The following is a 26,190-nucleotide window of genomic DNA, read 5'->3' as shown; positions in this document are numbered from 1 at the left end:
GCCGCGCCCGAATTCGCGGGTTCAGGTCGAATGACAGATGAGAAAGAAAATGGTCGGATCTCTCGCGCGAGAATTGCTCTCTGAGACTTTGTCCTTCGTTTGAGGAAGCCTTTATTTACTCAACTCAACAACACACGCATCTGTAACCATATCATCATCATCATCATCACCACCATCACCATGGTCATTACCTTAATAAAACATTGTGATCAGGTATTGTGATCAGGTTGTGGCCCATACCTCTCTACACAGTTGCACCCCTCCCTCGAGAGAGAGCAGCATCTTAAGAACCTCATCTGCTTTGCTTTTCCATTTAGGTTCAGGGCGCCTTCACGTGACTCTGTCCAACTTCGACTTGTTTGGGCCCCATTACTGCAGTAAAGGTTAGGGTTAGGGTTTGTCAAGCACAATTGACCGCACACGAGGGCCGAACTGTGTTAAACTCCAATATTCACAGGGCCATCAGTCTAACCTCGGGCAATCACGGTTTGCTGGAAGATCTTGACACTGATTTGTTTCGAGATTGTCTCCCCCGTATGTTAAGAGCTCTCCTTCATCTTGCCGCAGAGCGGGCACGTCCACCAACGGTGTTCCATCACGTTGCCGCAGAATGAGCACTTCCAGCATTTTGGCCGCTGTGGAACTGGCGGCGCAGTAGCCGTGCTGGGGGGAAGGGGCTTTGGGGTTTCACGTGGAGGGCTGCCGGTAAGGTCTATAATTTCGCTGCGCGTTCTGATGGTTAGACCATCGACTACGGCGCGATACCTCTGCTAAGTGCTGCCTACCTGAAACTGCCTCGAGCAAGATTTCCCGCTGGGCGTGGGCTTTCACATGCGTTGCACTTGGCCGCTACGGTCGGGTTTCTCAGGGTGCAGAAGGTACAGGTCCAATAGTTCCTCAACTCGGGAGACCCGGGTCGCGGAGGGGGTGGCGGTCTCGAAGCGACAGGAACCGGCGGGGGCCGGCCTTCGGCCTCCCTAAAGGGTGTCAGCATCAAGCTCGTATAATGGGGTCCCGGAAGAAACCGCCGGATTCACCATACTTGCGCCTCTCCTCCTGCTCGAGCTCCCAAAGGGCCTGCGCGATGGCCGCGTCGTTCGCCTCATCCTCCTCAGCCTTTGTCCGGAAGCCATTGGAAAGCCACGCCTCCGAGATGGCTTGGATCTCCCGTTGGGGCCGGTCGTTGGCGCAGTTGCGGCCAACGTCGTGGCCCCTCCGCGCGAGGGATTCCAGAATGGCGTCGCGCAGGCTCTGGTCGCGAGCCGGCGCGGCGCCCCCTAGCCTGACACCCTTGAAGCCCAGAGCTGGCCGCCGCCTCTCGGAGCCCGGGCGAGGAAGGCGGCGGGCCTCCGAAGGCGGATTACCCTCGCCGCCCAGTCGCCGGCCTTGGCCGGAGAAGCTATCGCCCGTATAGCCCTTCATCATCAAGCATTCTAGCTCCTCGCGAAGCTCGTCCCACAGAGCGTTAAACTTGCGGTCGTGCGGCCCGTGGACGAGGTGGCAGAGTTCGTGCAGCAAGGTGTCTACCAGCTTCTCGAAGGGGAGGAACTGGGTGCAGTCGTGGGGATGTCGAAGGCGGATGAGGATGTGGCTCCTGTCAATGTTCAACCCCCAGAGATCAGCCTGGGGAGGATACATCTCGGACAACGTTTTGACCTTCCAGCCCCGCGCCCGCATGATGGGCTTCACCAGGGCAGCGAGCCTCTTCAGGAGATCTAAAGCCTCATTCTCACGAGGAAGCTCTTTAAGATGGGTATACGAGGAAATCAGCGGGTTGGTCTCTCGCGGCATTGCGCCTGGTTTTGTTGTTTTTCGATATGTCGATGGTTTGCGCCGGCCGATGTGTTGCACTGTTTGCTACGTGCAGAACGGAAGTGGGTGTATTGGGACCTATCAGTTGGCTTGGCACCAAAAACTGCAAGAAGTAATAAGGTAAGAAGGCAGCTGCAACCGCAGTCGATATGGCTATTCAATAAGATGCATCCGTTGCGCAGGGAGAAAACGATATCGTAACGTCTTTCTCAAAACGTCTGGAAGATGTAGAGAAAGATGTTTTCGTTCGGAAACGAAACCCAGCGGTCGGTATTGTTCCATGGCAAGCCACCTTAGGCCTTGGAGGAAGAGGTCCAATAGGGTGAGGAAGTATTCGCGGTCAGGTTTGTCCGAGTCGCCCACTCGGACGCGTCACCTCAACCTGCGGCGTCAGGCACGAACAGAGTGAGGCTGCATCACCTGGGCTAAGATGTTGATGAGATCGCGCCCCGAGGCGGGAAGGTGGCTTATGTAATACGGGGACTGCCCAGCCACGGCAGGCGCTGCTTGTGAAGCTGGCAGCCACGCAGTAACTACGGATGACACGTCCCTTTTCAATCAGGTCATGTGGTGCCATAGTTAACGGATGGTGATTCTTCCGAAAGCACATCCGGCCCAGGATCCTAGTTCCTTTACCTGTACATCCTTTCCTAACAAAGGACGACCGTCGATAACATCGGATTGTCTCCGAGATCCGCCTGGAATTTCCTGGCCATTTACTCAGTTTGCTCAAGGTCGGCACCACCGGCCTCCAACTCGCAGCCTACACGAGCGTACTGCGTACTAGCATATAACTAACCGGTTTCGCAAACACCGCCCCCGCAGGCGGAGCCGCGCCGTGGAACTTCGATAGGAAGACAGTTATCGTGCCAAGTCTGCAAAGGAACGGGATGAAACCATCAAGCTTTCTTCAGCGGGCGGTGAACACGCCAGGAGGGGTGTTGTTTCAAGTTGGGCGGCTTATCGCTGCGCGGTTGGTTGAACAGTACTCTGTAGCGCCTGCATTGTTCCACAGCGCGATACCGACAAAAACTCTCGCTCTGTCCTTTGAAGAGGTTGCAGGACCATGGTCGGTCCACCACTCAAAACGCTCCATCTGATTAAATCAGTCGCTGCAGGGTTTCCCGGGCTGCCGCAGGACGCTGCGAAATTGGGATGGCCAGGCACAGCCCATGGCGCTCCACCCCGCACGTTTCGGACCGTTGGCGATCGCCAAAAGGAAAGCCCTGTTTCACGGGCGAGCAAGCCAACGCCTCTTCCGCATTCCGTCTGGGCATCCGAGCCGGCGCGGGGTGGCCAAGGGAATGTTAGGATGCCAAGCGCCGGTTCTACCTTGTAGCAGGTCGATAGCCGACCGGATTGGACCCAGTTCACCCCGTCTCCTTCACACCCAAATTGATGGTGCCTGTCCAGCTCGGTGTTGCGATGTACAAAGATCTGCGAGGGCCTTTCATCCCATAACCAATCCCTGAGTTGGGGGCCTCCATGACAAGCGACAGGATCGCATGAAAACAAAGTCAAGCAAAGCTCACACTCTAACCCACAATCTCTGTTCTCTTTCTCCCACTCTCCCTCTCTTTCTCTCTCTCTCTCTCTCTTCTTTCTACCCATTCCAGTCAGTACGGCCACTTTCGTACCGCGTACTTTTCCAGCGCAAGTGCGTGCCACTCTTTCTCTATCATACCGCTGCTGCCCATTTTCAAAGGCAAGCAGTCGCTCATTTTCCATTGTCGCTCATTCTTCACCAACCGACCGCCCACCTTCGTTTCTCTTCGAGACTTCCGAGAAATTCCTCCTGTCGCAGCTGAGTGAACTCCGTTCGCATATCCATAGAAATCATGAAGTTCGCCGCCCTCGCCCTCGCGGCATCTCTCGTCGCGGCTGCGCCCCGCGTCGTCAAGGTCGACCCCTCCGACATCAAGCCTCGCCGGCTCGGGGGAACCAAGTTCAAGCTGGGACAGATTCGCAACGACTTGTTCCGCCAGCACGGCAGAGGCCCCAGGGCGCTGGCCAAGGCCTACGAGAAGTACAACATCGAGCTGCCCCCGGACCTGTTGGAGGTGGTCCAGAAGATCCTCAAAGACCTGGGCATCGAGCCGCACTCCAAGAAGATTCCGGGTTTCAAGTCGTCCTACGGCAATGGGGCGCCCTACACCAACGAGACGGACGACTCGGGTAGGTCTGCTCTTTTTTTTTTTTTTTTTTGTCAACGGGTCAGATCAAGTCTTGCTGACAACGCCCTCTTAGGCGAGGTTTCTGCCATCCCTCAGCTCTTTGACGTCGAGTATCTGGCTCCCGTCCAGATCGGCACTCCTCCCCAGACCCTGATGCTCAACTTCGACACGGGCTCGTCCGACCTGTGGGTGTTCAGCTCCGAGACCCCTAGCAGGCAGCAGAACGGCCAGAAGATCTACAAGATCGAGGAGAGCTCGACCGCCCGGCGGCTCAGCAACCACACCTGGTCGATCCAGTACGGCGACGGCAGCCGCTCGTCGGGCAACGTCTACCTCGACACCGTCAGCGTCGGCGGTGTGAACGTGTTCAACCAGGCCGTCGAGTCCGCCACCTTCGTTTCTTCGTCCTTCGTCACCGATGCCGCCTCCTCGGGCCTGCTCGGCCTCGGCTTCGACTCCATCAACACGGTCAAGCCGACCAAGCAGAAGACCTTCATCTCCAACGCGCTGGAGTCGTTGGAGATGGGCCTCTTCAGCGCGAACCTCAAGAAGGCCGAGCGTAAGCCCGCCTCTCCTCCCTTTTCCTTTCATTTCTTTTTTCTTTTTTCTTTTTTTCTTTCTTTTTCTGAACAGAAAAACAATAATATAAAAATTCTGTGATCTAACAACCCTTCGTCCCATAGCCGGCAACTACAATTTTGGCTTCATTGACGAGACCGAGTTCGTCGGCCCCCTTTCCTTCGTCGATGTCGACTCGACCGACGGGTTCTGGCAGTTCGAAGCCACCGGCTACTCGATCCAGCTCCCTGAACCGTCCGGGAACGTCACGGGCACCCCGTTCAGGGCCGTCGCGCACACCGCCATCGCCGACACGGGCACCACCCTGCTCCTGCTCCCCCCCGGCATCGCGCAGGCCTACTACTGGCAGGTCCAGGGCGCCCGCCAAGCCCCCGAGGTCGGCGGCTGGGTGATGCCCTGCAACGCCTCGATGCCCGACCTGACGCTGCACATTGGCACCTACAAGGCCGTCATCCCGGGCGAGCTCATCCCCTACGCCCCCGTCGATACCGACGACATGGACACCGCCACCGTCTGCTACGGCGGCATCCAGAGCGCCAGCGGTATGCCCTTCGCCATCTACGGCGACATCTTCTTCAAGGCGCAGTTCACCGTTTTCGATGTCGAGAACTTGAAGCTGGGCTTCGCGCCGAAGCCGGAGCTTTGAGCCAATGGGGGCCGCCTGAGGGGGGGGAGGGGGTGTGTCTGGCCTGAAACATAGCATAGAGTACGGAGGGAGAGGACGGGTTATTTTCTCGCTTCTGGGGTCTGTATATTTTTTATCATAATCTTTTTTTTATGCCGCAGGCCCGGCGGTTGCAAGTAGACAATGATAGATGGGCCTTTGCTCCTGGCATACCCCGAGTGTTTGCTGCTGACGTAGGTTCCCATTCCTCCGCGAACGGTGTTCCTCATCAATGTTTCCAACCTATCCATCTCCTTTGGCCTCGACGTAATTTTTTTTCCCAGTTGTATCTTGTCATAACTCGGAGATTGTGATGATCCCTTTACTTAGACTGATTCGTTTATTCTTTTCTTTTTGTTTTTCTTTTCTGGTGTTTCTCGAGGTCGTCATGTGCACTTTGAGATGCATTGCTGATGTCAGCTTAAGGATTCCGTTCTTTTCCCGTCCTCAGCCAATCTCATCACTATGATGGTCTGACCACCTTCATCCTCCTGCTCAACTACTCATTCAACGACTGCCCGTCTGCCCGTTTTCTCCAATACATTAACCAAGCAGCGGCCACAGGGTCCAGGAACGACGTGCTCATGCCTCACTTGACATTAAGCAGCCGAAACGCATATCCAACTCTCACTCACTCACATACACACACACACTCTCTCTCCTGTAATTGACTCCCGGAAATCCAATCCTGGGTTGCGTCAACGGTGGAAAGATGTCCTACACCCTAGGCAATCTCGTCTCGGCCCTGCGCCTCCCCTTCTCGTTCCCCAACTCGTTTAACAGAGGAACGACGACGACGACGACGACGATGACGAGATTTCTCACCCTAACGACTCCGCCCTGCCTCCTCCTCCTCCTCCTCCTCTTCTTCTCCTCCCTCCCCTCCATCCTCGCGTCCTACCGCGACTGGCTCGCCCTCGGCCCCGGCGGGCCCCCGTACAACTTCTTCGGCTTCCTCGTCCAGTCCACCTCGCGGCTGCTCGCGCGGTCCGACATCCGCGCCGTCCCGCCGCCGTACTACCGCCGCCGCCGCCGCCGGCCGTCACCCGGCGAACCCGAGGAGGCGGACGTCGTGGTCGACGAGGCGGTCGTGCGCGCGTACGCGCCGCACGGGCGCACGTCCTTCCTGCCCCCGTCCCCGCCGCTACACCCGCGGAACGGGCCTAGGCCGGCGGTGCCCGCGTTCGTGGCGCCCCACCGGCAGACGTCGATGCAGGGCACGCCCGAGATGGTGGGGCGGATGGAGGCGTTCCTGCGCAGGCTCGTGGGGGAGCAGGAGGAAGATCAGCCGGGGGGGGGCGGCGGGCGGCTGCTGGAGATCAAGCCGTCCCGGCTGGAGGGGGGCCGGTACCCGGCTATCTTTGTCGCCGAGAGGGAGGGTAAAATGCCGCCGTTCATGGGCATTGCGAAACGGGAGATTGTCCACGTTCACTCCGAAGGCAGCTCGCATATGATTCTGAGCTTGATCGACGGGGAGGAGGCGGTTGCCAAGGGATGGTAAGTTCCCCCTCCTCCCCCCCCCCCCCAAACACCTTCTTTTCGTTTCCTTTCATACTGCCAAAAAATAAAGAGGGAAGCAGAGAGAAAGAAACACAAAACACCCTTGTTGAGGGCTGCGAACTGATCGGCGTTAATAGGGGCGAAAGACACCGCCTGAGCGGGGTGAACAGGGTATTGCCTTGGGGCTATACCCTGCTGTACGCGCCGCAGAACGACTACGAGTTCGAGGTGTGGACTAGGCTCGTGGTGGCGGCGTGTAGGTTTGTCACGGGCGGGAAAGACATCAAGATGGTACGAGCCTGAAGGGGAGCTCTGCTTCGAGTGGTCTGAAGCATTGTACTTATACGAGGACCCAAGGGATATCACTGGTCTGGAAGGGAAAGGCTAACGACTCTGAATGGGCATCATTGGCAGGGACTAAATACCAGCTCTTGATTAGAACGAAAACAAAATGGTATCATTACTAGTAACAAGACGCCGACATCCCTCTCTCTCTCCCCCAAGACTGCTTACCACCGGAATGTGACGGTCTTGGTCCTCACCCACTCGGCCAGGCCCTGCGCAGCATTGAACCTGCCATACCCCGAAGCTTTCGCACCGCCATGCGGCAGCGCGGTCTCGTCGTGGACGGACATGCTGTTGATGTGTACGGCACCCGTCTCGATCTCCTTGGCAAACCGAAGGCCCCGGCGCAAGTCCTCGGTGAACACGGCCGAGGAGAGGCCGTACTCGGTGTCATTGGCGATCCGCAGTGCCTCCTCCTCCGTCTCGATCTCGAACAGCGACACGGTGGGGCCGAAGCTCTCCGTCTTGTAGATATCCATGTCCGAGCTGACGCCGCTGACGACGACGGGCCGCATGCGCGTGGCGCTCGCCTCCTGGGCGTTGGCATCCCCGTACAGCAGCGAGGCTCCCTTGCTCAGGGCGTCCTCAATCAATTTCTTGTTCTTGGTGACGCCGAGGCTGTTGATCAGGACGAGGGGGTCATGCTGGCCGCCAAAGATGTTGTCGATGGCGCCGACGAGTTTCTTCTCGAACTCGGCGCGTATCTTCTTGTGCACAAGGATGCGCTCGGTCGACATGCAAATCTGGCCCGAGTTGAGGAAGGCGCCGAGCGCGCACTGCACGGCGGCATTGTCCAAGTCGGCGTCCTCCCATACGATGGCGGGCGCCTTGCCGCCCAGCTCGAGGAGCACCGGTTTGAGGTGCTCGCCGGCCAGCTTGCCGATGATGCGGCCGACCATGGAGCTGCCGGTGAAGTTGATCTTCTTGACCAGCGGGTCGGCGATGAGCATCTGTGTGATCGCGGCCGCGTTCGCGGGCTCGTGGAAGAGCAAGTTCAGCACGCCGTCCGGCAGGCCGGCCTCGTGGAAGACGGAACATAGGCCCCACATTGTCCGCGGGCAGAGCTCGGAGCCCTTGAGGATGGTGGTGTTGCCTGCGGCGATAGGGAAGAGTACCGAGCGAACGCCAAGAATGTACGGAGCATTCCTGGCTTGGTCAGCTACGAGCATTATCAATCAATTGCACAAGGTGCAACCTTACCAAGGGGCGATGGCAAGGACGACTCCAAAGGGTTCCCTGAGAACCATGGCTCCAGTGTCCGGGTCGGCAGGGGTGGGCAGGGTGCCTTCTAGACCGCTCAGTCTGCCAGCGACGTCGATGATGAACTCCCTTGCCGTGTTGACATTGAAATCGGCCCACTGGCGCGGGCATCCTGTCTCGTCCATCATGTAATTACCGAGCTCCTCCCTCCTCCGCACCATGATATCCGCGGCCTTGAGGAGAATGTCACGACGCGTCCGCGGGAGCGACTTCCTCCATGTCCGGAAGGCGTCCGCTGCTGTGTCGACGGCGGCGCGAACCTCGGTCTCGCTTGCGCTACCAGCCTGGTGGACCACCTTGCCAGATGCCGGCGACACAACGTTGAACTTCCTCTCCGGGTGCACCTCCTTGCCATTGATGTAGAAGGGGACCGAATACGCCTCGGCGGCACCGGTGGTAGATGAGGACATGGCGAGGAAAGGGGAGCAAGCCAAGTACCGCGTAAACCAAGAGACCGAGATGCGTCGTAGTAAGGAGCCAAAGGGGACAGTGAGGGGATGGAAGGAAGAGAGTTTATCATAGCGAGGGCTCGAAAGGTTACCCGAGCACGACGGTGGGGTATAACCCCCATGCCGGCCGGTTGGGGCCCTTCAACTTCTCTGAAATCTGGCTAGGTCAGGTCCCGGTCGGTAAGTGGAGCCGGGGGTATCTCCGAGGTGCAGTGCCGGGCGTGATTCTTGCTCATCTCGAAGCTGATCACCGAGCCAGCCGCTCATCAACTTCTATGAATGCTCCGGGGCGAATACATCCCATGTGTCCCCTTTTTTTCTTGATGCATAGCCCGGCGAATGAAGACCCGGAACGAGGAGCCACAGGGTCGTGGACCCTCGAGGGGCAAAAACTGCCCTCATAGTTCCGACCAGGCACGGTTGGCATCCCGGACCTTGAGTGCGGGGGTCCATAGAGTGGAGACTTGGAGATGCGGAGGCAAGATTCGGCATCTGTTTCACGAACGGCGGGTGCTGATGCTCCTGTGAAAGGCGTCTTTTTCACTCTCTAGATGCGGAGCAGGTTCGGACGACGCGATGCGCCGCTAATAGAAGCAAAGCCCTGTGTGCAGGCTATAATCCAGTGCCTCGAATGCATGCTGAAACGGCGGCCCTTGAGGAATGTCGTAGAGCAAGCGGGGAAACAGGCGACAGCGAGTGGAATTGTTGGCAGGGTCGCCATGTGAAGCTTCAGCCTACCCCAGGCCTTGTGCCACGTGTGGCGACACCCCCCGCGCTTCCGGGTTCGGCTGGGGAAGAAACGGTTGGGCTATCACTCAAGCGAACTGCACAGGTCGGAGGTCCAAGTGGGAGGCAGCGCAGATTTCCTGGGGTGGCTTCAGGACTTGCTGCGTTCCCCCTTCAAGGCCTTCAACTGCGAGAAGGCATCGCCAGGGTTTACGAATGGGTGTGGAACTGTTGTGAGGGAGATTTCTTGATACACCACTAGGAGGAATCAGCCAAGCACCACAAATATGATGGCATTTCCCTCACCTCGGTTGCTCCCGGGCAAATGGACGTCAACTTCGCTCTTCATCTGGGATGTCGTAGTGTACGAGGCGGCCATCGGGGACTGTTGCGGCGCTCGTAGTGGTCCCTTGATGAGAGGCCTTGCTGGAGGCGATATCGCCATGTTGAGGGAAGTTCTTCACTCGAGTGGTTTGTTCGGCTGATAGAGAGTGCGGGAGGAACCAGTGTTGGAGTTGGGTTAACGAAAGGCTCTCTCGGTCAGCGGCGCCAGTTGAAGCTCTGCTGCTGTCAGCTGCGAAGTGGGCGGCAGTGACGTAGTTACTTTATCAGTTCCAATGCCGCTACAACAGGGAGCCTCTTGGCGCCGACTGCCCAAGGTCAATGCTTCAGTGGAATAAGTCAACAATCCAGGATATATAAGTATATCGAAGTCTCTTGCGTAGATTCCGGTCTCCAATTGGATTCAGTTCCGCTGTTGCGACCGCGCGACCGGGGCCGGAAGTGAGAAGTTAGCCTCTCTATGTTATTACTTTGTAGGCAGGCAATTACAAACCTGGAACTGATCACCTTCCCGTTTGGAACTTCGAATCATCTGGTCGATTTTCTGTGAGATACTAGGGAAATAACACCAGGAAGGCACCTCCTTGCCCAATTCATAGTGCCTCAGGTACAAATGAGGTACCACGCACGAGCTGGTGAGGCAGTAGCACTCCAAAACCAGGGCGATACTTCTAGGCAACTACCTCCCGGTGATCTGCTCTCACATCCGTCTGTGATTTGGTGTCTGCCTTCTGCAACACCACCCCTCTCAACCCGCCATACCTACATACTCGAATTATCAACCAGCACCTGAGTTATTTCTTATGGCGCCCGAGTCTTCGCTGCCGTCACAGAACCAGCCCCCTTCCGCTGGAGACGCCAGACACATTCCTATGCTCTCTGGAAATCCCTCCCACAAGAATGAAAACTACGCCGCCGGCGATGAAAGAATCATCAGTCCCTGGATGCCTCTGCTACCACCTGCAAACAAGAGGCTGATCAAACGGCCCGCCAGTGCGCCGGCTATGACGGGCGAACCCCCAATCCAGGCGGAACCGGAACCTGGTCAACTCGATTATCGCCCGGCTTGTTTCGACAATGACACTACCCTTGGAGGAATTCAGAGAAGGGATGCCGCCGCCGAGGATGGGCGAGAGCGGCTGCTAGGCGGCATCGACCTTGCTCGGGCGACCCTATTCAGTGTCAGCCACAATCGCAGAGTCACTATGCTTGAAGGAGCCCTAGCTCGGACTTGCCTACCTTCACGCCGTGAGAGTCACACAGCACCCTCTGCCCCTTGCATCGGCGAGAATGTCTACGAAGTACTGAACCGACTTCGGTTGAAGCCCCGTAAGGAACAGTTGCCGCCGTTCTTTGAACCCCTTGAGTCCGTCCTCAATGGAAAAACTTTGGGAGCTTCCCAAGTATGCGAGATCGGTCAGTTCACAGTCTTCTGCCCCCGGGGGCTAAATCCGTTGTTGACGCATCCCAGATGGCCGTTAGTATCGCGCATATTTTCAGACCCTCATCGAAACGCCGAGGCCCGGCAGGGGCATCGAAGACATTCGTTCTGAAGGCGTCACGGGCTTGATTGTGGACCTGACAGCGCTCGACAGCCACACCGCGGCGCAGTTGCGAAGCGATTGCGGGGAGTTTACCGCACAACGTGCTGCCTGGTTGGAAAAACATGTCCCATCTTCTGTAGGTTCTTCTCCCATTAGGGCTGAGACGGCGTGGTTAGGAAAAAAAACAATAACGACATGCTAACAGTCACCAGACGTCGCATGGGGTTCAAGCTTCGGCCATCGGCGTCGCCAGTATGGCGAGACTCCTGTTGAGTGACAAAACCCTTAGGGGCGACCAGCGAATAATAGCAACAAGGCTTTATGGACTGGCACAGGAGCTCCTAGCCATGGTCAATGACAGGTTGAATCCCTCTACGGCCGAACCTGAGAGACTAAACACTGGCTACATGCAGTTTTCCGTGTCGAGAGCTATCCGAGCTGTGTTGAATCACCTCAGACCTGCTGCTGAGGCCAAGGGGCTAGCCTTCCGTACTCAAGTTGCGGACAAGATTGCGAGCGGCTTCGAAGTCATGGGTGATCCTATACAGTTGCAGCAGGTCATGGTCAATCTTCTCTCGAATAGCCTCCGATTCACGACTCGTGGCTACGTGAAGTTCTCCTTAGAGGAAGAACAGGACCGTCCTAATTCAACCGTTCTTAAGTTTAAAGTCGAAGACACCAGCAGGTTTGCCGAGCGAGGGGTTATGGATTGGCCTTCCATAACACCACACTTTAATTGCTCCGAGGGCGGGCTCGGTGACTCCAAAGCCGTGGTGGAGGCAATGCAGGGCCGCATGACGCTAGACACATCTTGGGGAGTGGGCACCACCATCACAGTATGGATCCCCTTCAAAAAGGCCCCGTGTGAGCGGTTGATGGATTCGACTCAAGCACATCCCTCTCCCTTTGTGCCTCGATTGGCATCTTCACATAACCCCAGGGCGTTCATGCCTGAGAGAGGCCAACTCTCACGGAGCTCGGCTGCAGACACCATACGAGCCAAGTGTAGCCCAGGAATGTCAGGCCTCCCCCGTTCCCAACACGGCAATATTCTTGTTCTTGTAGCGGAGGACGACATTATCAGCCAGAAACTTACCATGACTCTGATCGAACAGCTTGGGTTCCAAGCCGCGGCAGCATGTAACGGCTCTGAAGTCCTTGTCTACATCAAGTCCTCCATGCTTGGCCACAAGCCCAAGCCCGGCATCATTCTGATGGACTTGCGGATGCCTTTTATCGACGGTTATCAGTGTGCCAACATCTTGCGGCACCGTACCCCATACCGCGAGTATGTCAGCGACATCCCGATTGTGGCTGTGGCTGCCTCGGTCGCCCCCAAAGAGGAGGAGGAGTGGAGATGCAAGAGCGCGGGAATGGACGAGTTTCTACCCAAGCCGCTTACCATCGACGCCCTCGAGCGTGTGTTTGTCAGATGGGTGACCTGCGGTCGACAAGCATAGGAAGGGAGGATGGTTGAGCCGCAACAGTTTCTCTTAGACGAGCAAGGCATTAGGAGACTTAACCAGGTTTGCTTTGAGACGGATAACTCCTACATTCTTGATATGACATTAACGGAGTAAGAGTCTGAAGACAGCCATGAGATTGAACATGGCCTCAGCGGATGGGGGTAGCGTAAACCACATTATGGATACCGACATCGAATTTGCCAATGAACCTGACAATATCAAGACTGTCCTATGCGTGTTTGCCTTGCTCTATCGTGCGCAGTTCCCCGTGCCATTGCGGCCACGATCAGCATTCAGGTTATCTCTCGGGTAACTGGGATAGCAGCCTGAAATTTAGTGCTGATGGAGTCGCAATACTTCCTGGGCATTTTGCATTCACCTCAACATTACGCCGTTTCGTAAGCTGATTTCTAGCAATGCTGTTCCTGAGTGTTGCTGTGGAGTTGAATCTGCACCATTGCTGGCCTCCTTGGCAGTTTCTTGGGTTCCTCTAGCAGAGACTGCAGGTCAAACGTAACCAGTGGATTTCTCGCTGGAGAAGTAGAGAGTATCGGACAGTCCGTGTAACAGGGCTGGCCCATGAAACGTGTGAGAGAGGCTAAATCAGTGCGGGAGCCTTTTACACTTGTTGTCATAGAGCTCATAGGATAACTTGTTCATGATCCGTTGCCCCGATCTCGCAGTCCCGCAACCAAGCACTGCCATGGTTAGCTCAAGTGACAATTAAGGGACAGAGCATTCGCCTTCAGGAACCTGGTGCCTACCTGATCGTCGCCCTAAAACCAAATGTGGGCATCCCAGCATGTACGTATTCATCCAGGAAATCAAGATGGTCGTGCGAACGCTGGGACGAAAGTGACACCACGGCGCAACTAAACCAAAGGTGTTTAGATTCGCCATGCCAATGGGCGCGCCGTAGCAGAAGGGGAAAAGCCAAGGACAAGAGACCCAACGTCAGCCTGAAAATGCTTAGAAGGGTATCTAGTATACACGGATTAAGTACAGTTGACCAAGGAGGACAAAAAACCAAAAGGATGATCAAAAAAAAAAAAATCCCGATCGGAAACTCATAAACCAAACACTATATGCGTCGTCGCTATGCGAAATCCGAACGAGGTCCCGCCCAGACGGGAACTTAAAAAACGGCGTTGCTGATCAGAATGCACAGGTCATAACCGTACGAGAAGAAGATAAAAAAAAAGTGTTATCGTTAGAACGGCGTGAAAGGGTAAGAACGCAAGACGTGGCGCATGTCGTAAAAAGGGGTCGCCGTTTCTCGGGAGTGGGCCATCGCCGGGGAGGCCGAGGTGGTCGACTGTGACAGGTAGGTGGAGAGAGGAAATGAAAAAGCCGTCAAGGCTGTAACCAGATCGAACCGTAGCACGCGCCACACCAAACGCGGTTGCTCATATCGAGCCATGCGCGTCGTGAATTGGGTGATGCATGAGGTCCGGACGTAACGGCGGAGCCCAAACTCGGGGGGAGTTGGTTGGGGATGCAGGTCGGGTTCCCTCTCACCCAAACACAGACAAGAAAATCTCCTCGCGCTCTCATACCTTGGTCCGCTGTCCCTTTCCCATGGTGAGCTGGCTCAGGCTCAGCGTTCTCGCTGCCTTCTTCCTCTTTTGATCGTCCGCCGCATCCCCGCCGTCCCCGTCCCCGTCCCCGTCCCCGTCTTCGCCGTCGTCCTCCCTGAGCTCCTCCCCAAACGCGCCATACCTCACTATCGGCGCCGGCGCCGGCTGTTCCCTGGGTGTATGAGAGTTGACAACACTTCTCTTGCCCTCTCCTGCATCCGCCTTGCCCCGGCCTTTCGAGGGCGGCAGCTCTGCCTCCTCCTTTTCCTCATCGTCGTCGTCGTCGTTGTTGTCGTCGTCGTCATCATCGTCTGACTCAAACACCGAGAGCGGCTCATGAGGTAGGCGGGGCGGGGCGGGCACGGTGGTCTTGGGTGTCAGCAGCAGCGGCGAGCTGCCGCCTACCGAATGCGACGCCAGTCGCTCCTGCGACCTCGATTCCGAAGGTCCGCGGACCATGGCAAACATGGTCGTGGACAGGGTGTTGAGGCGCTCCGAGAGCTTCTTGACTTGCGCTTCCAGGATCTGGCGGACTGCCCGCTCAGCTTCCAGGTCGGCTCGGAGTTTGGCAACCAAATCATCGAGAGAGGCAGTGCCAGCGTCGTTGGCTGCGGCGCGGTTCAGGGCGGGCACGCTGGTGGTGCCGCGGAGGGTGGAGCTGGAGGGGGGCCGGCTGCTGGTCTGGACCTTGTTCTTCAATGCGGGCGGCGGGCGGAGAGACGATGTATAAACCGGACCGTCGCCAGCAGAGACCTGCGATTGCGTTTCCGTTTCCAGCGAAGGGCGCGAGCCAGCAGCCAAGGGCAGATCTTTCGAGTCGACCGACCGCTTAACGCCCGGCACCGCCTGGCAGAGCTTATCGACGACGCGTTCCAGCTGCAGCGCACGGGATTCGAGGTTCCCCAGACGCGTATCCATGTCCGCCGCGTGCGTGATCTTCATTCCGATCATCTCCTTCGACAAGAGACCAAAATTGAACGGCTGAGGCGGCGTCTTGGGAGGTCTCTCGGTAGCGGGGCTCTCGGGTGCGCTGGTATCCGCCACGCCGGGGTCATCGACATCGTCCTGGGCATTCGAGGACAAGGGCGACATGAAGCCTGGGTCATACGACTCGCGCCAGTAGCGTATCTCGTCGCTACGCCGGCGCCCTCCGTGCTGGTTCCCGACGAGCTCCTGCAACCCGGAGAGGCTCCGGGACCGTCTTCGGTGGCCACCGCCGCTGTCGCTGGTAATTGCTCGGCCGATCTCGTTGGGATCATCGCTGCCAGCCCGACCACCAGCGCGGCTGGCGCGGCCATGTGCGCTTGCTGGTCGTGGTGACAAGCCCGCGCCCCATTCTCGGTTGAAGAGGCGCGGCCGCAGCAGAGTATGGCCGCCAGTAGTGGCGGCGCGCCGCCGGATCGCCGCGCTGTCCGGGTTGGCATGCAGCGAGTTGCGTGCGCTCTCGATGGCCATGATGTCGTCTGGCCCAACGGAATGTGACCGGAGTGGCCGATCGAGCTCGTTTATGGGGAGCGAGGCGGAACGGTTGGGCGACCTCTGGTTTCCGCGGCCGAGGGCGGTGGGATCCTTTTAGTTTTTTTTTTCAAACCATCGGTCAGACTCGCCACACCAATACGGCCTGCGACTTCTCGTAGTAAAAAGATTGAGATGAACTTACGCTTCGATGCTGTAGAGAACCCAGCGGCCTGGATTCGCGTCCGGAAGCACTACCATCGTCCTGGGTCCCACTCCCACTGGGACTCTTCTTCTTACCGCGGCCGAACAGCCGCCCTAGTGCGGACCGCAAAGTAGATTTCTTCCGCAGCGGGAAGTCTCTGCTCTGGGTCGTATGCTTGCTGGTGGCGTCGCTGACGATGGAATACCTGCCGTTATTGAGCACGGGGTTGGTCGCCCTCCTCGTTGGTGGCGAAGCCTTCGACGGCGAGTCGGCTAACCGCGAGGTTTTGCGTGGGGAGGGTCGATTAGGAGGCGATCGAGAGGCAGGACGTGACGCTGAGCGCTCGCCTGTTGTACCGGGAACGCTGGCTGGTGCTGGTGGCGGAGTCGACGGGGGCTCCGATATAGTGTCCTGAGCGTGATCGGTGCGACTGCCGCCGGAGCCGCCCCTGACTGAGGCCGCCCGGGCCTTCTCCTCGTCGCGCTCACTTTCGGCAGTACTCTCTGGACTAGACAGGCCTTCTCCGGATCGCTGACGTTGCCCAACCTTGTGCTCACGCGGCTCTCCCTGCTGCTCAGGGGGCTCATCCGGCGATGATCCCGGGCCATCGGTGGTCGGAAGAGGCGACGCAATCCCGGTGCCCGGCGAATGCATCGGAAACTCGTCGTCCGCTGTCAGAGAGGCCTTGGCCGACCCTGGATTCCGAATGGGGAACTCGTCATCTACCGGAGTTGCGGGAATCGGAATCGGAGCCGAGATGGTTCCCCGGATGGACTTATGCCGGGTCTTGGCGCGGCCGGCGGTGGAGCCGGACTTCCCAAAGATGGTCGGCATGGCGGTCGGAAACAGGTCGCGGGCCCGGTATAGATGGCGAATCGACTATGGCGAGAAGGAAAGCGGGCAGGTGAGGGCAGATAGCGGTGATCGGTATGGGTGTTGTCCGCTCCTGATAGCCATCTGTGCACCACGCACCATCACCACCAACCAGTCGTCTAGCCCACTATGCGCAGTCGAGGCCGTTTCTCTTCGGCTGTCGCCTTGCGTGCTTGGAGGTGGTTGATCCTGGCAGGAAGACAGTGGCCCCCTCGACGTTCCACCCGTTACAAGGGCCGCATTGCCAGCGATGCGGTTTCCTTCCTTCGGCCTGAAGCTAGCCGCCCCACTAAAAAGAAGGCGTTAATGCGAGTGTTCTCTGTCGACGGAGCAGAGAGTGTTGGGTATGTTTTGAGATGTGGATGTGATGCCAGTCCGGGGAATGTGGCGGCTTATAGAAAGAAAGAGTGGATCCGGGTCGGTTTACTTCGTCAAGGACGGTAAGGACAAGAAGGTCAGCAGCACGGCACACCCTGGACCGCTACACTAGGTATCATGCTGGACCGGCCGAAGAGGTTAGTAGGCGCGAGGACGCGGGCCACCCAGACCAGAGGCACCGAGAAGGAAGCAACATAAAGTAACTAACACTAACAAGTTCGAGACCAACCCCGCGAAAGGGATGGGGGGGAAGAAAGCAGCACCAATGGCGGATATTAATGTTCAACATGGCGCGCTGGCGAGGACCCCCCGGGAGCCCCCATGCTCGCGCTGCAGGTGCAGGCATGGACACGGCTGATGCGACGGTGATGGAGGGGCATGAGGGGTGACTTGGGGTCGCAGAGTGGGGAAGGGGCGCAAGGCTTGTCCGTCTTGGGCGCCAGTTCCTGATTGCAAGTCTGGATGTCCGTGCCTTGGTCCGGTCCAGGTTAAAGCTGGACAGAGCCTCATGCGCGTCGTTGGTCTTGGGATCCCAGGGCACCGTTTAGTCGGACATCGCGACCGAGCCGATCAATGGCAGGCCAAATTTCGTTACAGACTGGCCGCCATTGTCGACCCTGACTTGAGTAGTAATTGGTGTGTGTATTCTGTCCTTGTATTGAAACAGGAGAAAAGGAGATCGTGACTCGGCCGGTTGCCCGCATCGGTATGCACCTTGGCGTGGCTGCATATGCTCGGGGCTGTCTCGAACGGCGAGACACTTCGGCTGGAGACGAGTGATGGGGCCCGCTTTATTCCGTGGGATGCCTACTCGTATGTAGAGTTGTACATACAAATAGACAAACATACTCCGTACCTAGTAGGTGATTGTTCTTGCAGTATTGGTGTAGTGCAAAGACTGTTGCGGATGATAACGGCGGATGACGGAACGCGATGCCGAGAATTGACATAACGTTAACCCACTCCACCCGTGTGGTAGGCGACTTGCTTTGCTCTTGCAGGACGCAGCAGGAAGAAGGCGAGTTCGTGAGTTCGTGAGTTCAAGATCGAGTCAGTGCGAATTTGCCGCCGCCGCCGATGCCTGTAACTCACTTGGTCCCTGATTCTCATCATCAATGGGTTACTTCCTCTTGATTCTCGTAAAGACGCAATGCTATAAACAAACCAATCCCTCGGTGCGGGAACATCGGCCAGTGCTGCGATGAAGGATGCAGATTGTGGGTCAGTACTCGTTACACTACTCCGTACACTAAATTAGCGCACCGCGTGGCTATCGAGTTAGTCGAGGGCCCCGGGCGTGGTAAACACTATCCCTATTAAGGAAGCGATCCCCTTTGGCCTATTCTGTACGTGTCTGGCCTTGGTGTTCGGTCAACGGTTAGGTGTCACCAAGGAACAAGGAGTTTTTTGGTTTGTCTGGTGCGAATGTGTGTAATGAAATGCGGCTAGTGCAAAACACGACGCCGTGAAAGGCAGGAAGTTCCGAACTTTGGTGGTGCATATGCTTGAGTTGCGCCTTCTCCCGGCGAAGAACATCTCGGGAAGGCAATATCGATACAAGCGCAACAGTAGAGAGAAGCCTTCAACGTCCCATGTCCCCCATCCGTTATCAATAGGTCTCGTCGAGCGGGTTTGATCCCCGGCATGGGGACCAGACGAAACCGGGGCATCTCCAGGCCCGTGCATCTTATCGTCGGGGTTTCGCTATATGATCTTCCTCCTCCTATACAGTACTAAATCTGTTGGTGGTACATTTGGTATTCGGAGTGGGCAGCACTCTACTCTCGGCAGTACCTTAAGAACGTCCGATTATTGTCCCGGCGCAGTTAATATTCCATATCACTTGGGTCGTACTCGTAACCTTGCCTACAGTGGAAGCACAAAGGCTAGTTACTAACCATCCTGTGCTTCCGCTGCAACGTGCCTGATCCTAGATTGCGAGGTCGACAATCGCTGGATACGTAACCGCGAGCTGCATACATGCATGCATGGCTTCGCCCGAATCGAAGCGCAAAACAAAAGGGACGACGCGACGACTCGGCCAATAACTGCTCGCCAAACCACCCTCCAAGCGCGGCTGTTCGCACGATATTCCACAAGTATGCAAGCCAAGGTGGGCACACATCTCTGCAACGGGTTCGGCAGGAAACAGTCCGGTGACCAGTGATGGCCGGGCCAGAAGCTTTGCAGAGTCGCAGAGGATCCAGGTTGATGAGCTGTCTGCGCGCACGGTCAACAAGGGACGCATCTCCGGAAGAGCCGGCTGAGACCGATGATACACGGCGTATGTTACGCCACACCGCCCCTGAACAAAGACTTCTCTCCAGACCTTCCAAGCCGCAAGATATGCAGCTGCCGCAAGATTGCAGGAGGGTTTTGAAGCCTCGACTAACCCCGGGCGAAATCGCGTACTGATGAAATCAGATCAAAGTTGTCCCTCAAAACACACCAAGTAAAAACACCCTATCCAGAAATGCCTTTGGAGAGAGGATGCTACCACACTCCACAATATTCAACGAGCAGATTGAGCGAAAACTACGAAGGACCTCATTAGTGCAGTACTCCCTCCGTACACGTAGTGTAGTGTAGTGTGAAGGTGTGAAAAGGTGCTAGTTAAGTATATTACCGCGTATGTACGGAATACTCCGTACGGCTCCGTACTTGTAATCCACACTAGTGTACGCAAATACTCCGTTCTCCGTTCTCTTGAAGGGTTCAGAGCTTCGCTTGGTGATCTGGAAGTTCAAAACACCCCCCTCCCACCCCACCCCGGCTCTTGGCAATCTCGACAAGTGGCCGATGTCTCCACAGACATGGAAAAACTGAAACACCAAGGGCCAGGGCTCGGCAAACGTGCGCGATTCGTCTAAACTCCACACACGTTTCCAACGTCAACCTTCTTACGGAGTACGCCCGGTCGGCCCCGGCAACAGCACCTTAGACTACAGGGATTTCGTAGTGTGAGTACTCCGTAAGTTACTTTGATAACTATCGGATGTCCAGGCACGAGATGAAATGTCCAACCCTTTGATCTTATCCGTAGTGTAGTGTACAAGCTTGGGGCCTTTTTGGCACCTTCTGCTTGATAAATCCCCCGCCGCTGAGCCTGCAGTGCCTTGATGGATGATCGCGCAACGTTCGTGCTAGACTCGTGTACCCCCGGACCGGATCTCTCCGCTCATGTATGTAGTGTATAGGTATGCAGGACGCCACGCATCGCTCGCCAATAACTCCCGGCGAGTAAATTGGGTACGGAAAAAAGAGGGACATTCCCCCAACATCTCGGTCGAAACTCGGCCACCAACACAACGAACTCTCGCCATCAAAAAGCAAACCCTGGACCGGAGCATTTTGACCGCCTCCACCATAGCTTCCAGACCCAGTTGATACATTGTATGTATGTGCATAATCCGTACATACGCCCGCGTACGTAATGCTTCCGTTCTCGGTCCAAATCTCGTGCATAATTTGATGAACCAAGTGCCATTCATTATCCCCGTTATGCCGACTTGCTCCGCTCCGTTCATGCCTCTTGGGTCAGCGACGTCAGGTCCGGGTATCGGAGATCGGCGTTTTCTTCTAGAAATTCCATCCAGTCTTTGAGAAACTTGCTGCCCCTGCATAAAGTGTCCCGAGTCAGCCGTGTCTTAGTGATGAATGGTCCGACAAACCTACTTCTTAACCGTTTCCGAGTCGCCAATCACTGTCAGTGATCGTTTCGGCCGCGTCATGGCCACTGTACCCATAATAAGTCAATGATCGTCTCGAAAGACTGCAGCCGCAGCGCGCGCGCACTGACGGGGCGGCCCCAAGGGTGGTTGCGACTGCGAAGCCGCCTTCACACCGCACCGGGAAAGAAAAGCCGCCTTGAACAAATCTATAGAGCGCCCACCGGAAATCGTAGCTCTCTGAACTCACCATTCAGCCGCCGCTTCTCCCCCAGAAATCCAACCTCGCCGTCCGGGTTGCTCCGGACAAGGCTGACAATGACGGCCTCCTTCTCTCGGCCTTGAAAGCCGTCTACGCTGCCGAGCTCGATACCTGGGAAGGTCTCCTTCAACGGCGCGAGTATCGCCAGCTTGACACGTTCTTGTCAGTACCTTTGTTGGTACCATACCATGCGCGACGTAGAAATAAAAAGGAAAGAGAGAGGGAGAGGGATAGAATTGAGACGCACCTGTGCATTGTACGGCGTCACCACCGCGATGTCCTCGGGCTTCACGCCGGCGTCGACCAGGCTGCGCACGTGCTGTCTGACCAGCGCCGCCTCCATCTCGTTGCTCTTGCTATCACCGTACAGGCTGCTCTTGGTCAGCTTCTTGGCTCCCCCGGCGTCCTGCTCGTCCTCGTTCTTCTCCGGGAAGTCACCGCCCTGCGTGTCGATGAAGATGAGCGGCTCCCTCGTGTCGTCCGTGTCTTGAACCTCGTAGGGCAGGTCCTTGAGTAGCCTGGCCTTGACGGCGTCCGCCGCGATCAGCTTCCCCTCGTAGAGCTCGTCGGACGGGAAGCGCATGATTTTCTCGTGCATGCGGTACTGGGTCGTGAGCATCCGCTTGATGGAAGGGCCGTGGAGCTTCAGCAGGCGGTCGAAGAGGGTCGTCTCGAGCGTAGCCCCTTGAATCACGCCCTCGGCAGCAGCAGCAGCAGCAGCAGCAGCAGCAGGGCCCGCGTCGCCTTTCCCCTTCCTGCTGCTGCTGCTGGTTGCGGCCTTACTCTTCGAGTTCAGCGACTTGATGGTGGGCGGGAGCTGCAAGTGGTCGCCCGCACAGATGGCCTTCTTGGCGGCCAGCAGCGGGACCCAGCACTGCGCCTCGAGCGCCTGGCTGGCCTCGTCGATGATGACCACGTCGAACTGCGCGCCGCGCAGCTGGAAGCCGCCGGCGCCGTGCAGCGTCGCCAGCACCACCTTGCTGCCGGCCACCAGGTCGCTCACGCACTTGCGCTCCCGCTCACGGTACTCCTTGCGGAGCTCCTTGAGGTCGGCGTAGATGGCGCGCCGCTCGCGGCCGTTGCGCGTCTTGCGGATCGACGCCTGCTTGGCGTCCATCTCGGCGCGCACGTCCTTGACGATGGCGCCGGCCTCCGAGGTGCGCGTGAGCACGTCGAGAGAGTGGTCGAGTACCGAGGGGAGAAGACGGGCCGGGTGGCCGAGGCGGACCATGGGGACCTTGTGCGGCGCGAGGCGCTCGACGATGTTGTCGACCGAGATGTTGGACGGACCACAGACGAGGATTCGGAAGTTGCGCTTGAGAAGCTGAAGGATGAGCTCTATGAGCGTGTGCGTCTTGCCGGTCTGGACAGCATTATCATCAGCATTGGGCCTGAAGTGACGCAGGAGTGCCGGAGAAGAGAAAAAAATGAAAGAGATAACTCACGCCCGGGGGTCCATGGATGAGTCCAATCTCTTTCGAGGCCAGCGCGAACCGGATGGCGTCTTTTTGGCTGTCGTTCAGGGTCGGATCAATCCACTCGATCTCGCCAACCTCCTCGTCTTTTGTCAGGTCGGCAGGCACGGGGGATGGCGAGCTCAGCCCAAACAGCACCCTAACAAACGCCGAGTACTCCCTCTCCTCCATCTTGGCCAGCCTCTCCATGGTCGAATTCATCCTGTTCCGCAGGGTCAACCACCCGAACAAACCCTTGGCCTTGGCAAGAGGCCCAAGGAGAGTAGTAGTTGCTCAATCCATCCAAGAAGCAGAGGTGGGAACAGAGAATGGCACGCACACTCACCTCCTAAAAGTAACATCGTCCGCCACCTTGACGATCCAGACCTTCTTCTCGCCCGCGGCCAGCGCGTCCACCCGGTCTTCCTTCCCACCCCCGTCCTCACTGCCATCGTCCACCGCGACACCGACCGCGCCCTTTCCGACCCTGGTGACGACCCCCTTGACCCCACATCCCTCTGACGACGACGACGACGACGACGACGACGACGCCTTGGCGTCCTTCTTCCTCACGCCCCCCGAGGAGGGCTGCTCGGCCACGAGCACAATGTCGCCGACCCGGATGCCGTGCTCCGGCAGGTCGGCAGAGGAGGAGGAGGAGCCCGGGCCGCCCGAGGACGCCGTGGCCGGGTGGGGCGCCAGCTCGAGCACGGTCCTGCCGCCGAGCCCCGTGCGCTGGGAGGCGACGGTCAGGTTGACCAGGGCGACGCCGGCGCGCTGCAGGGCGGCGGGGGAGTGCAGCGAGACCAGGGCGGACGACTCGGCGATCTCGGCCTCGAGCTCGGCGGCGAGGAGGGAGAGCTGGGTGCGGGCAAAGGTGGGAATGTCGACGCCCGCCGTCATCTTGCTGGTTTTGATTTTCGATGTGCTAATTCCGGTGGGTTGTTGGGGTGTGTGTTTGGGGAGTGAGTTCTTGTCATAGTGGGGTTGTTGTTGTTTGTGGTTGAGTGGCAGGTGAGAAGAAACGGTTGTTACTACTCCGTATGTATGTGGGCTTGTGAAGTCGAGTGGGACAAACCACACAGAACAACAGCAAGGCCGCAAATGATGAGGTTAACGCTCGACACGCTAATAAGAGAACGAAGAATCCCATGGTAGTCGCGAAATTTCCCCTCCTTCTTCGTGTCGATGTTTTCGCGGGCAATTTTGTGTTCTCGGCGTATCGGCATTTGTTCCGCTTTCTGCCTGTAATCCGTACTAAACCTTCGTGATGCGAATCGCTTACCAAACAGGTACAGTACATACATAGAATACATACGTTTCATGCGTTCCCGTGTCATGCACCTACCCGTACCTCCCATGATCTCATATGCACCATGAAGCAACACACCACCAGAAAGAGCATCATACCCCGTCCCATCGAGCCCTAGAACACCAACTCCCGACAAAACAGGGCTTCCCCCCCTCCCAAAAAAAAAAAAAAAAAAAAAAAAAAAAAAAAAAAACAGTCCCCAAATCCTAACTGGACCCCTCCATATGCCGCTGCCTTGCTTACCTCGGAGTATTCTGCACCGTTAGAACGACTATCAGCGACGCCAGCGTGACAGTGAACGCTATCAACGCCACGAGCATGACCGTTCCCCTGCTGGCGGGGAATTTTCCCTGGATTACCCAGTACTGCCCCTGCAAGTACCTGTTATAACCCAGCAGCAAGATGAGGATGCTGACGGCCAGGAAGGCCGTCCCGAGCGGCTTGCCCAGGTGCCGTAGCCTCTCGGCCTGCTTGGTGTCTTCGGCCAGCGAGGTGTTGAGACGGAAGAGCTGCGTGATGGCGATGCCGATCGAGGCAAACGCTAGCGACGTCCGAAGCCAGGCGAGGAACGTCCGTTCTGGAAGCAGGCAGGGGGAAAAAAACCCCCACAGAGTCAGCTTCTCCTTGTTTGCCCGCGATCTGGGACTGATCCAGCGTGAAAGCAGACTGCGGGGGAAAAAAAAAAAAGAGGCAAGAGCTCACCCAACGCCAAATGGTCCCGCGCAACACTCCCCTTATTCTCGAGTTCGACGCTCTTGAAGTAGCGCAGCTTGCGCTTCCACCAGGGCTCCTCCCGCTCGCCCCTGGGCCGGTCCCGGGGCGCATCTCCCCCGTCCGGAGCGGCTTGCGAGGGCGACGGCTGCCCCGCCGCCTTTGTGCTCAGCGCCGATCTCCGGCGGGCCGCGGGACCTGTCCCGACCGTGCTCTGGTAGCTCAGGCTCTGCTGGCGGCCCGGCTGCGCCGTCACCACGCCATTTCCGTCGCCGAGGTCGGGGAGCGGGGCCGAGCCTAAGGGGTCGCTAGCCCTGCGCGAGTGCTCGAGGAGTGGCCGGAGCCGGGGACTGAGGGCCGGGGAGTTGGGATCGAGGGACTCGGCTCGCTCGCGGGCGCCCTGTTTGTCGGGAAGCCGAGATGGCGAATGTTAGCTGTTGATCAGGGCTGAAAAAGCACGTGCTTCGTTTTTTTTTTTGGGGGGGGGGAGAGGTGTTTGCAGCGATTGGGGCGCGTATCGGCAAGGCATGTAAAACGGTGTGGTGTTACGAACAGTCAGTTTGCTGGAGACGGTGCTCGCTGACGGGCCGAAGATCGCCGCGATCAGGCGAGACATGCTAGCCATACGCGACGTTGCCGTATTTGTTGTGTATGTATGTACATACTATGTATAGACACTGCCTGGGTGGTGGGTGTGTCGCTCTTCACAAAAAAAAGGTCCTGCCGACGCGCGCCGAAACAATCGGGAACGTGTGGGGAAAGAACAAAAAGGCCAAGGCCCTCAGGTGTTGACGACCCATGCACGCCCGAGCGGGAACACAAGCTGTACCGGGTTCGATTTGACAAGAACTAACCTCGAGTATGGCTTCGATGCGGTCTCTGGACGACCTGCGACCAGACAGCTGCAGAGTTGCGGAGCGGGCCAGAGGGGGAGACGGCGCAGCATTTGAAGCCATGGTTCAGATCGGTTATCGGTGTTGGCATTGCCACCGAAGCTCGAGATGAATCCTTGCGAGGCACTCCGTACACTAGCTCTAGCAAACGTACATAGACTACATACACTACAATGTGTAGGTAGGCTGACGATGTTATCAGTTGCGTCAACGTGCTGGCTGAATGCGACCCCTCAATAGCCAGCCGCGAGATTGCATCACATGGTTAAATCGAACCTTGGCTTGGACTGTCAAGACCCTGGCAAGTCTCACCTCTCCTCAGTGCCAAAACCCTGCACGTCATGGTCCTATGAGACAGTACGTGCATCATAAAGGCACGTTATGGAACCACACATGGAGTGTGTTGTACGGAGTAAATCGTAGTCTATCTATTATATATAGACTACAGAACGGAAAAAAAGTTTACTATTAGTAGGATGATATTTTTTACGGGAAAGCAAGGGTCTATACTAACTAATTGTTAACGTTTTACAGCCAAGAA

General features: G+C 57.2%; 10 protein-coding genes across 10 annotated transcripts; 3 read left to right on the top strand and 7 right to left on the bottom strand.

Annotated features, from left to right (window-relative positions):
• Positions 1 to 539: 539 nt before the first annotated feature.
• On the bottom strand, positions 540 to 1,791 carry P884DRAFT_278767 (WLM domain-containing protein; the record flags this gene model as incomplete). Its single annotated transcript, XM_069443224.1, has 3 exons — positions 540 to 723; positions 786 to 966; positions 1,038 to 1,791. The coding sequence occupies 3 exons, from the start codon at positions 1,789 to 1,791 to the stop codon at positions 540 to 542; spliced, it is 1,119 nt and encodes a 372-aa protein (XP_069296126.1).
• Positions 1,792 to 3,650: 1,859 nt separating this feature from the next.
• Positions 3,651 to 5,211, top strand: P884DRAFT_278766 (aspartic peptidase domain-containing protein; the record flags this gene model as incomplete). The annotated part of the gene is made up of 3 exons (XM_069443223.1): positions 3,651 to 3,987; positions 4,060 to 4,545; positions 4,670 to 5,211. 3 exons carry the CDS (start codon positions 3,651 to 3,653, stop codon positions 5,209 to 5,211), a joined length of 1,365 nt encoding a protein of 454 aa, XP_069296125.1.
• Positions 5,212 to 6,115: 904 nt separating this feature from the next.
• Positions 6,116 to 7,011, top strand: P884DRAFT_168190 (phospholipase/carboxylesterase; the record flags this gene model as incomplete). The annotated part of the gene is made up of 3 exons (XM_069437291.1): positions 6,116 to 6,232; positions 6,293 to 6,726; positions 6,867 to 7,011. Coding segments are annotated over 3 exons (696 nt in total), but the record flags the coding sequence as incomplete, so codon positions are not given.
• On the bottom strand, positions 6,801 to 9,188 carry P884DRAFT_261402 (Aldehyde/histidinol dehydrogenase). Its single transcript, XM_069441552.1, has 2 exons — positions 8,275 to 9,188; positions 6,801 to 8,220 (listed from the first exon to the last, which is right to left on the bottom strand). The coding sequence occupies exons 1-2, from the start codon at positions 8,742 to 8,744 to the stop codon at positions 7,239 to 7,241; spliced, it is 1,452 nt and encodes a 483-aa protein (XP_069296123.1). The 5' UTR covers positions 8,745 to 9,188; the 3' UTR covers positions 6,801 to 7,238.
• A 400-nt stretch (positions 9,189 to 9,588) lies between these two features.
• Positions 9,589 to 10,001, bottom strand: P884DRAFT_226711 (uncharacterized protein). The gene is made up of 2 exons (XM_069439661.1): positions 9,816 to 10,001; positions 9,589 to 9,767 (listed from the first exon to the last, which is right to left on the bottom strand). The coding sequence occupies exons 1-2, from the start codon at positions 9,952 to 9,954 to the stop codon at positions 9,661 to 9,663; spliced, it is 246 nt and encodes an 81-aa protein (XP_069296122.1). The 5' UTR covers positions 9,955 to 10,001; the 3' UTR covers positions 9,589 to 9,660.
• Positions 10,002 to 10,654: 653 nt separating this feature from the next.
• On the top strand, positions 10,655 to 12,855 carry P884DRAFT_204441 (uncharacterized protein; the record flags this gene model as incomplete). The annotated part of the gene is made up of 4 exons (XM_069438580.1): positions 10,655 to 11,254; positions 11,334 to 11,531; positions 11,608 to 12,259; positions 12,461 to 12,855. The coding sequence occupies 4 exons, from the start codon at positions 10,655 to 10,657 to the stop codon at positions 12,853 to 12,855; spliced, it is 1,845 nt and encodes a 614-aa protein (XP_069296121.1).
• Positions 12,856 to 14,172: 1,317 nt separating this feature from the next.
• On the bottom strand, positions 14,173 to 17,198 carry P884DRAFT_39290 (uncharacterized protein). The gene is made up of 2 exons (XM_069445866.1): positions 16,099 to 17,198; positions 14,173 to 16,007 (listed from the first exon to the last, which is right to left on the bottom strand). The coding sequence occupies exons 1-2, from the start codon at positions 16,930 to 16,932 to the stop codon at positions 14,412 to 14,414; spliced, it is 2,430 nt and encodes an 809-aa protein (XP_069296120.1). The 5' UTR covers positions 16,933 to 17,198; the 3' UTR covers positions 14,173 to 14,411.
• Positions 17,199 to 20,872: 3,674 nt separating this feature from the next.
• P884DRAFT_278760 (P-loop containing nucleoside triphosphate hydrolase protein) lies at positions 20,873 to 23,636 on the bottom strand (the record flags this gene model as incomplete). The annotated part of the gene is made up of 6 exons (XM_069443222.1): positions 20,873 to 20,966; positions 21,025 to 21,085; positions 21,268 to 21,427; positions 21,527 to 22,642; positions 22,725 to 22,956; positions 23,080 to 23,636. 6 exons carry the CDS (start codon positions 23,634 to 23,636, stop codon positions 20,873 to 20,875), a joined length of 2,220 nt encoding a protein of 739 aa, XP_069296119.1.
• A 648-nt stretch (positions 23,637 to 24,284) lies between these two features.
• On the bottom strand, positions 24,285 to 24,829 carry P884DRAFT_204463 (uncharacterized protein; the record flags this gene model as incomplete). The annotated part of the gene is made up of 2 exons (XM_069438581.1): positions 24,285 to 24,622; positions 24,748 to 24,829. Coding segments are annotated over 2 exons (420 nt in total), but the record flags the coding sequence as incomplete, so codon positions are not given.
• A 467-nt stretch (positions 24,830 to 25,296) lies between these two features.
• On the bottom strand, positions 25,297 to 25,758 carry P884DRAFT_39251 (uncharacterized protein). Its single transcript, XM_069445865.1, has one exon. The coding sequence runs from the start codon at positions 25,710 to 25,712 to the stop codon at positions 25,461 to 25,463; it is 252 nt and encodes an 83-aa protein (XP_069296117.1). The 5' UTR covers positions 25,713 to 25,758; the 3' UTR covers positions 25,297 to 25,460.
• Positions 25,759 to 26,190: the final 432 nt, after the last annotated feature.

Source organism: Thermothelomyces heterothallicus (assembly GCF_042370625.1).
Source record: "Thermothelomyces heterothallicus CBS 202.75 unplaced genomic scaffold P884_scaffold_17, whole genome shotgun sequence".
NCBI lineage: Eukaryota > Fungi > Ascomycota > Sordariomycetes > Sordariales > Chaetomiaceae > Thermothelomyces > Thermothelomyces heterothallicus.
This window is presented reverse-complemented; position numbering and strand designations above follow the sequence as displayed.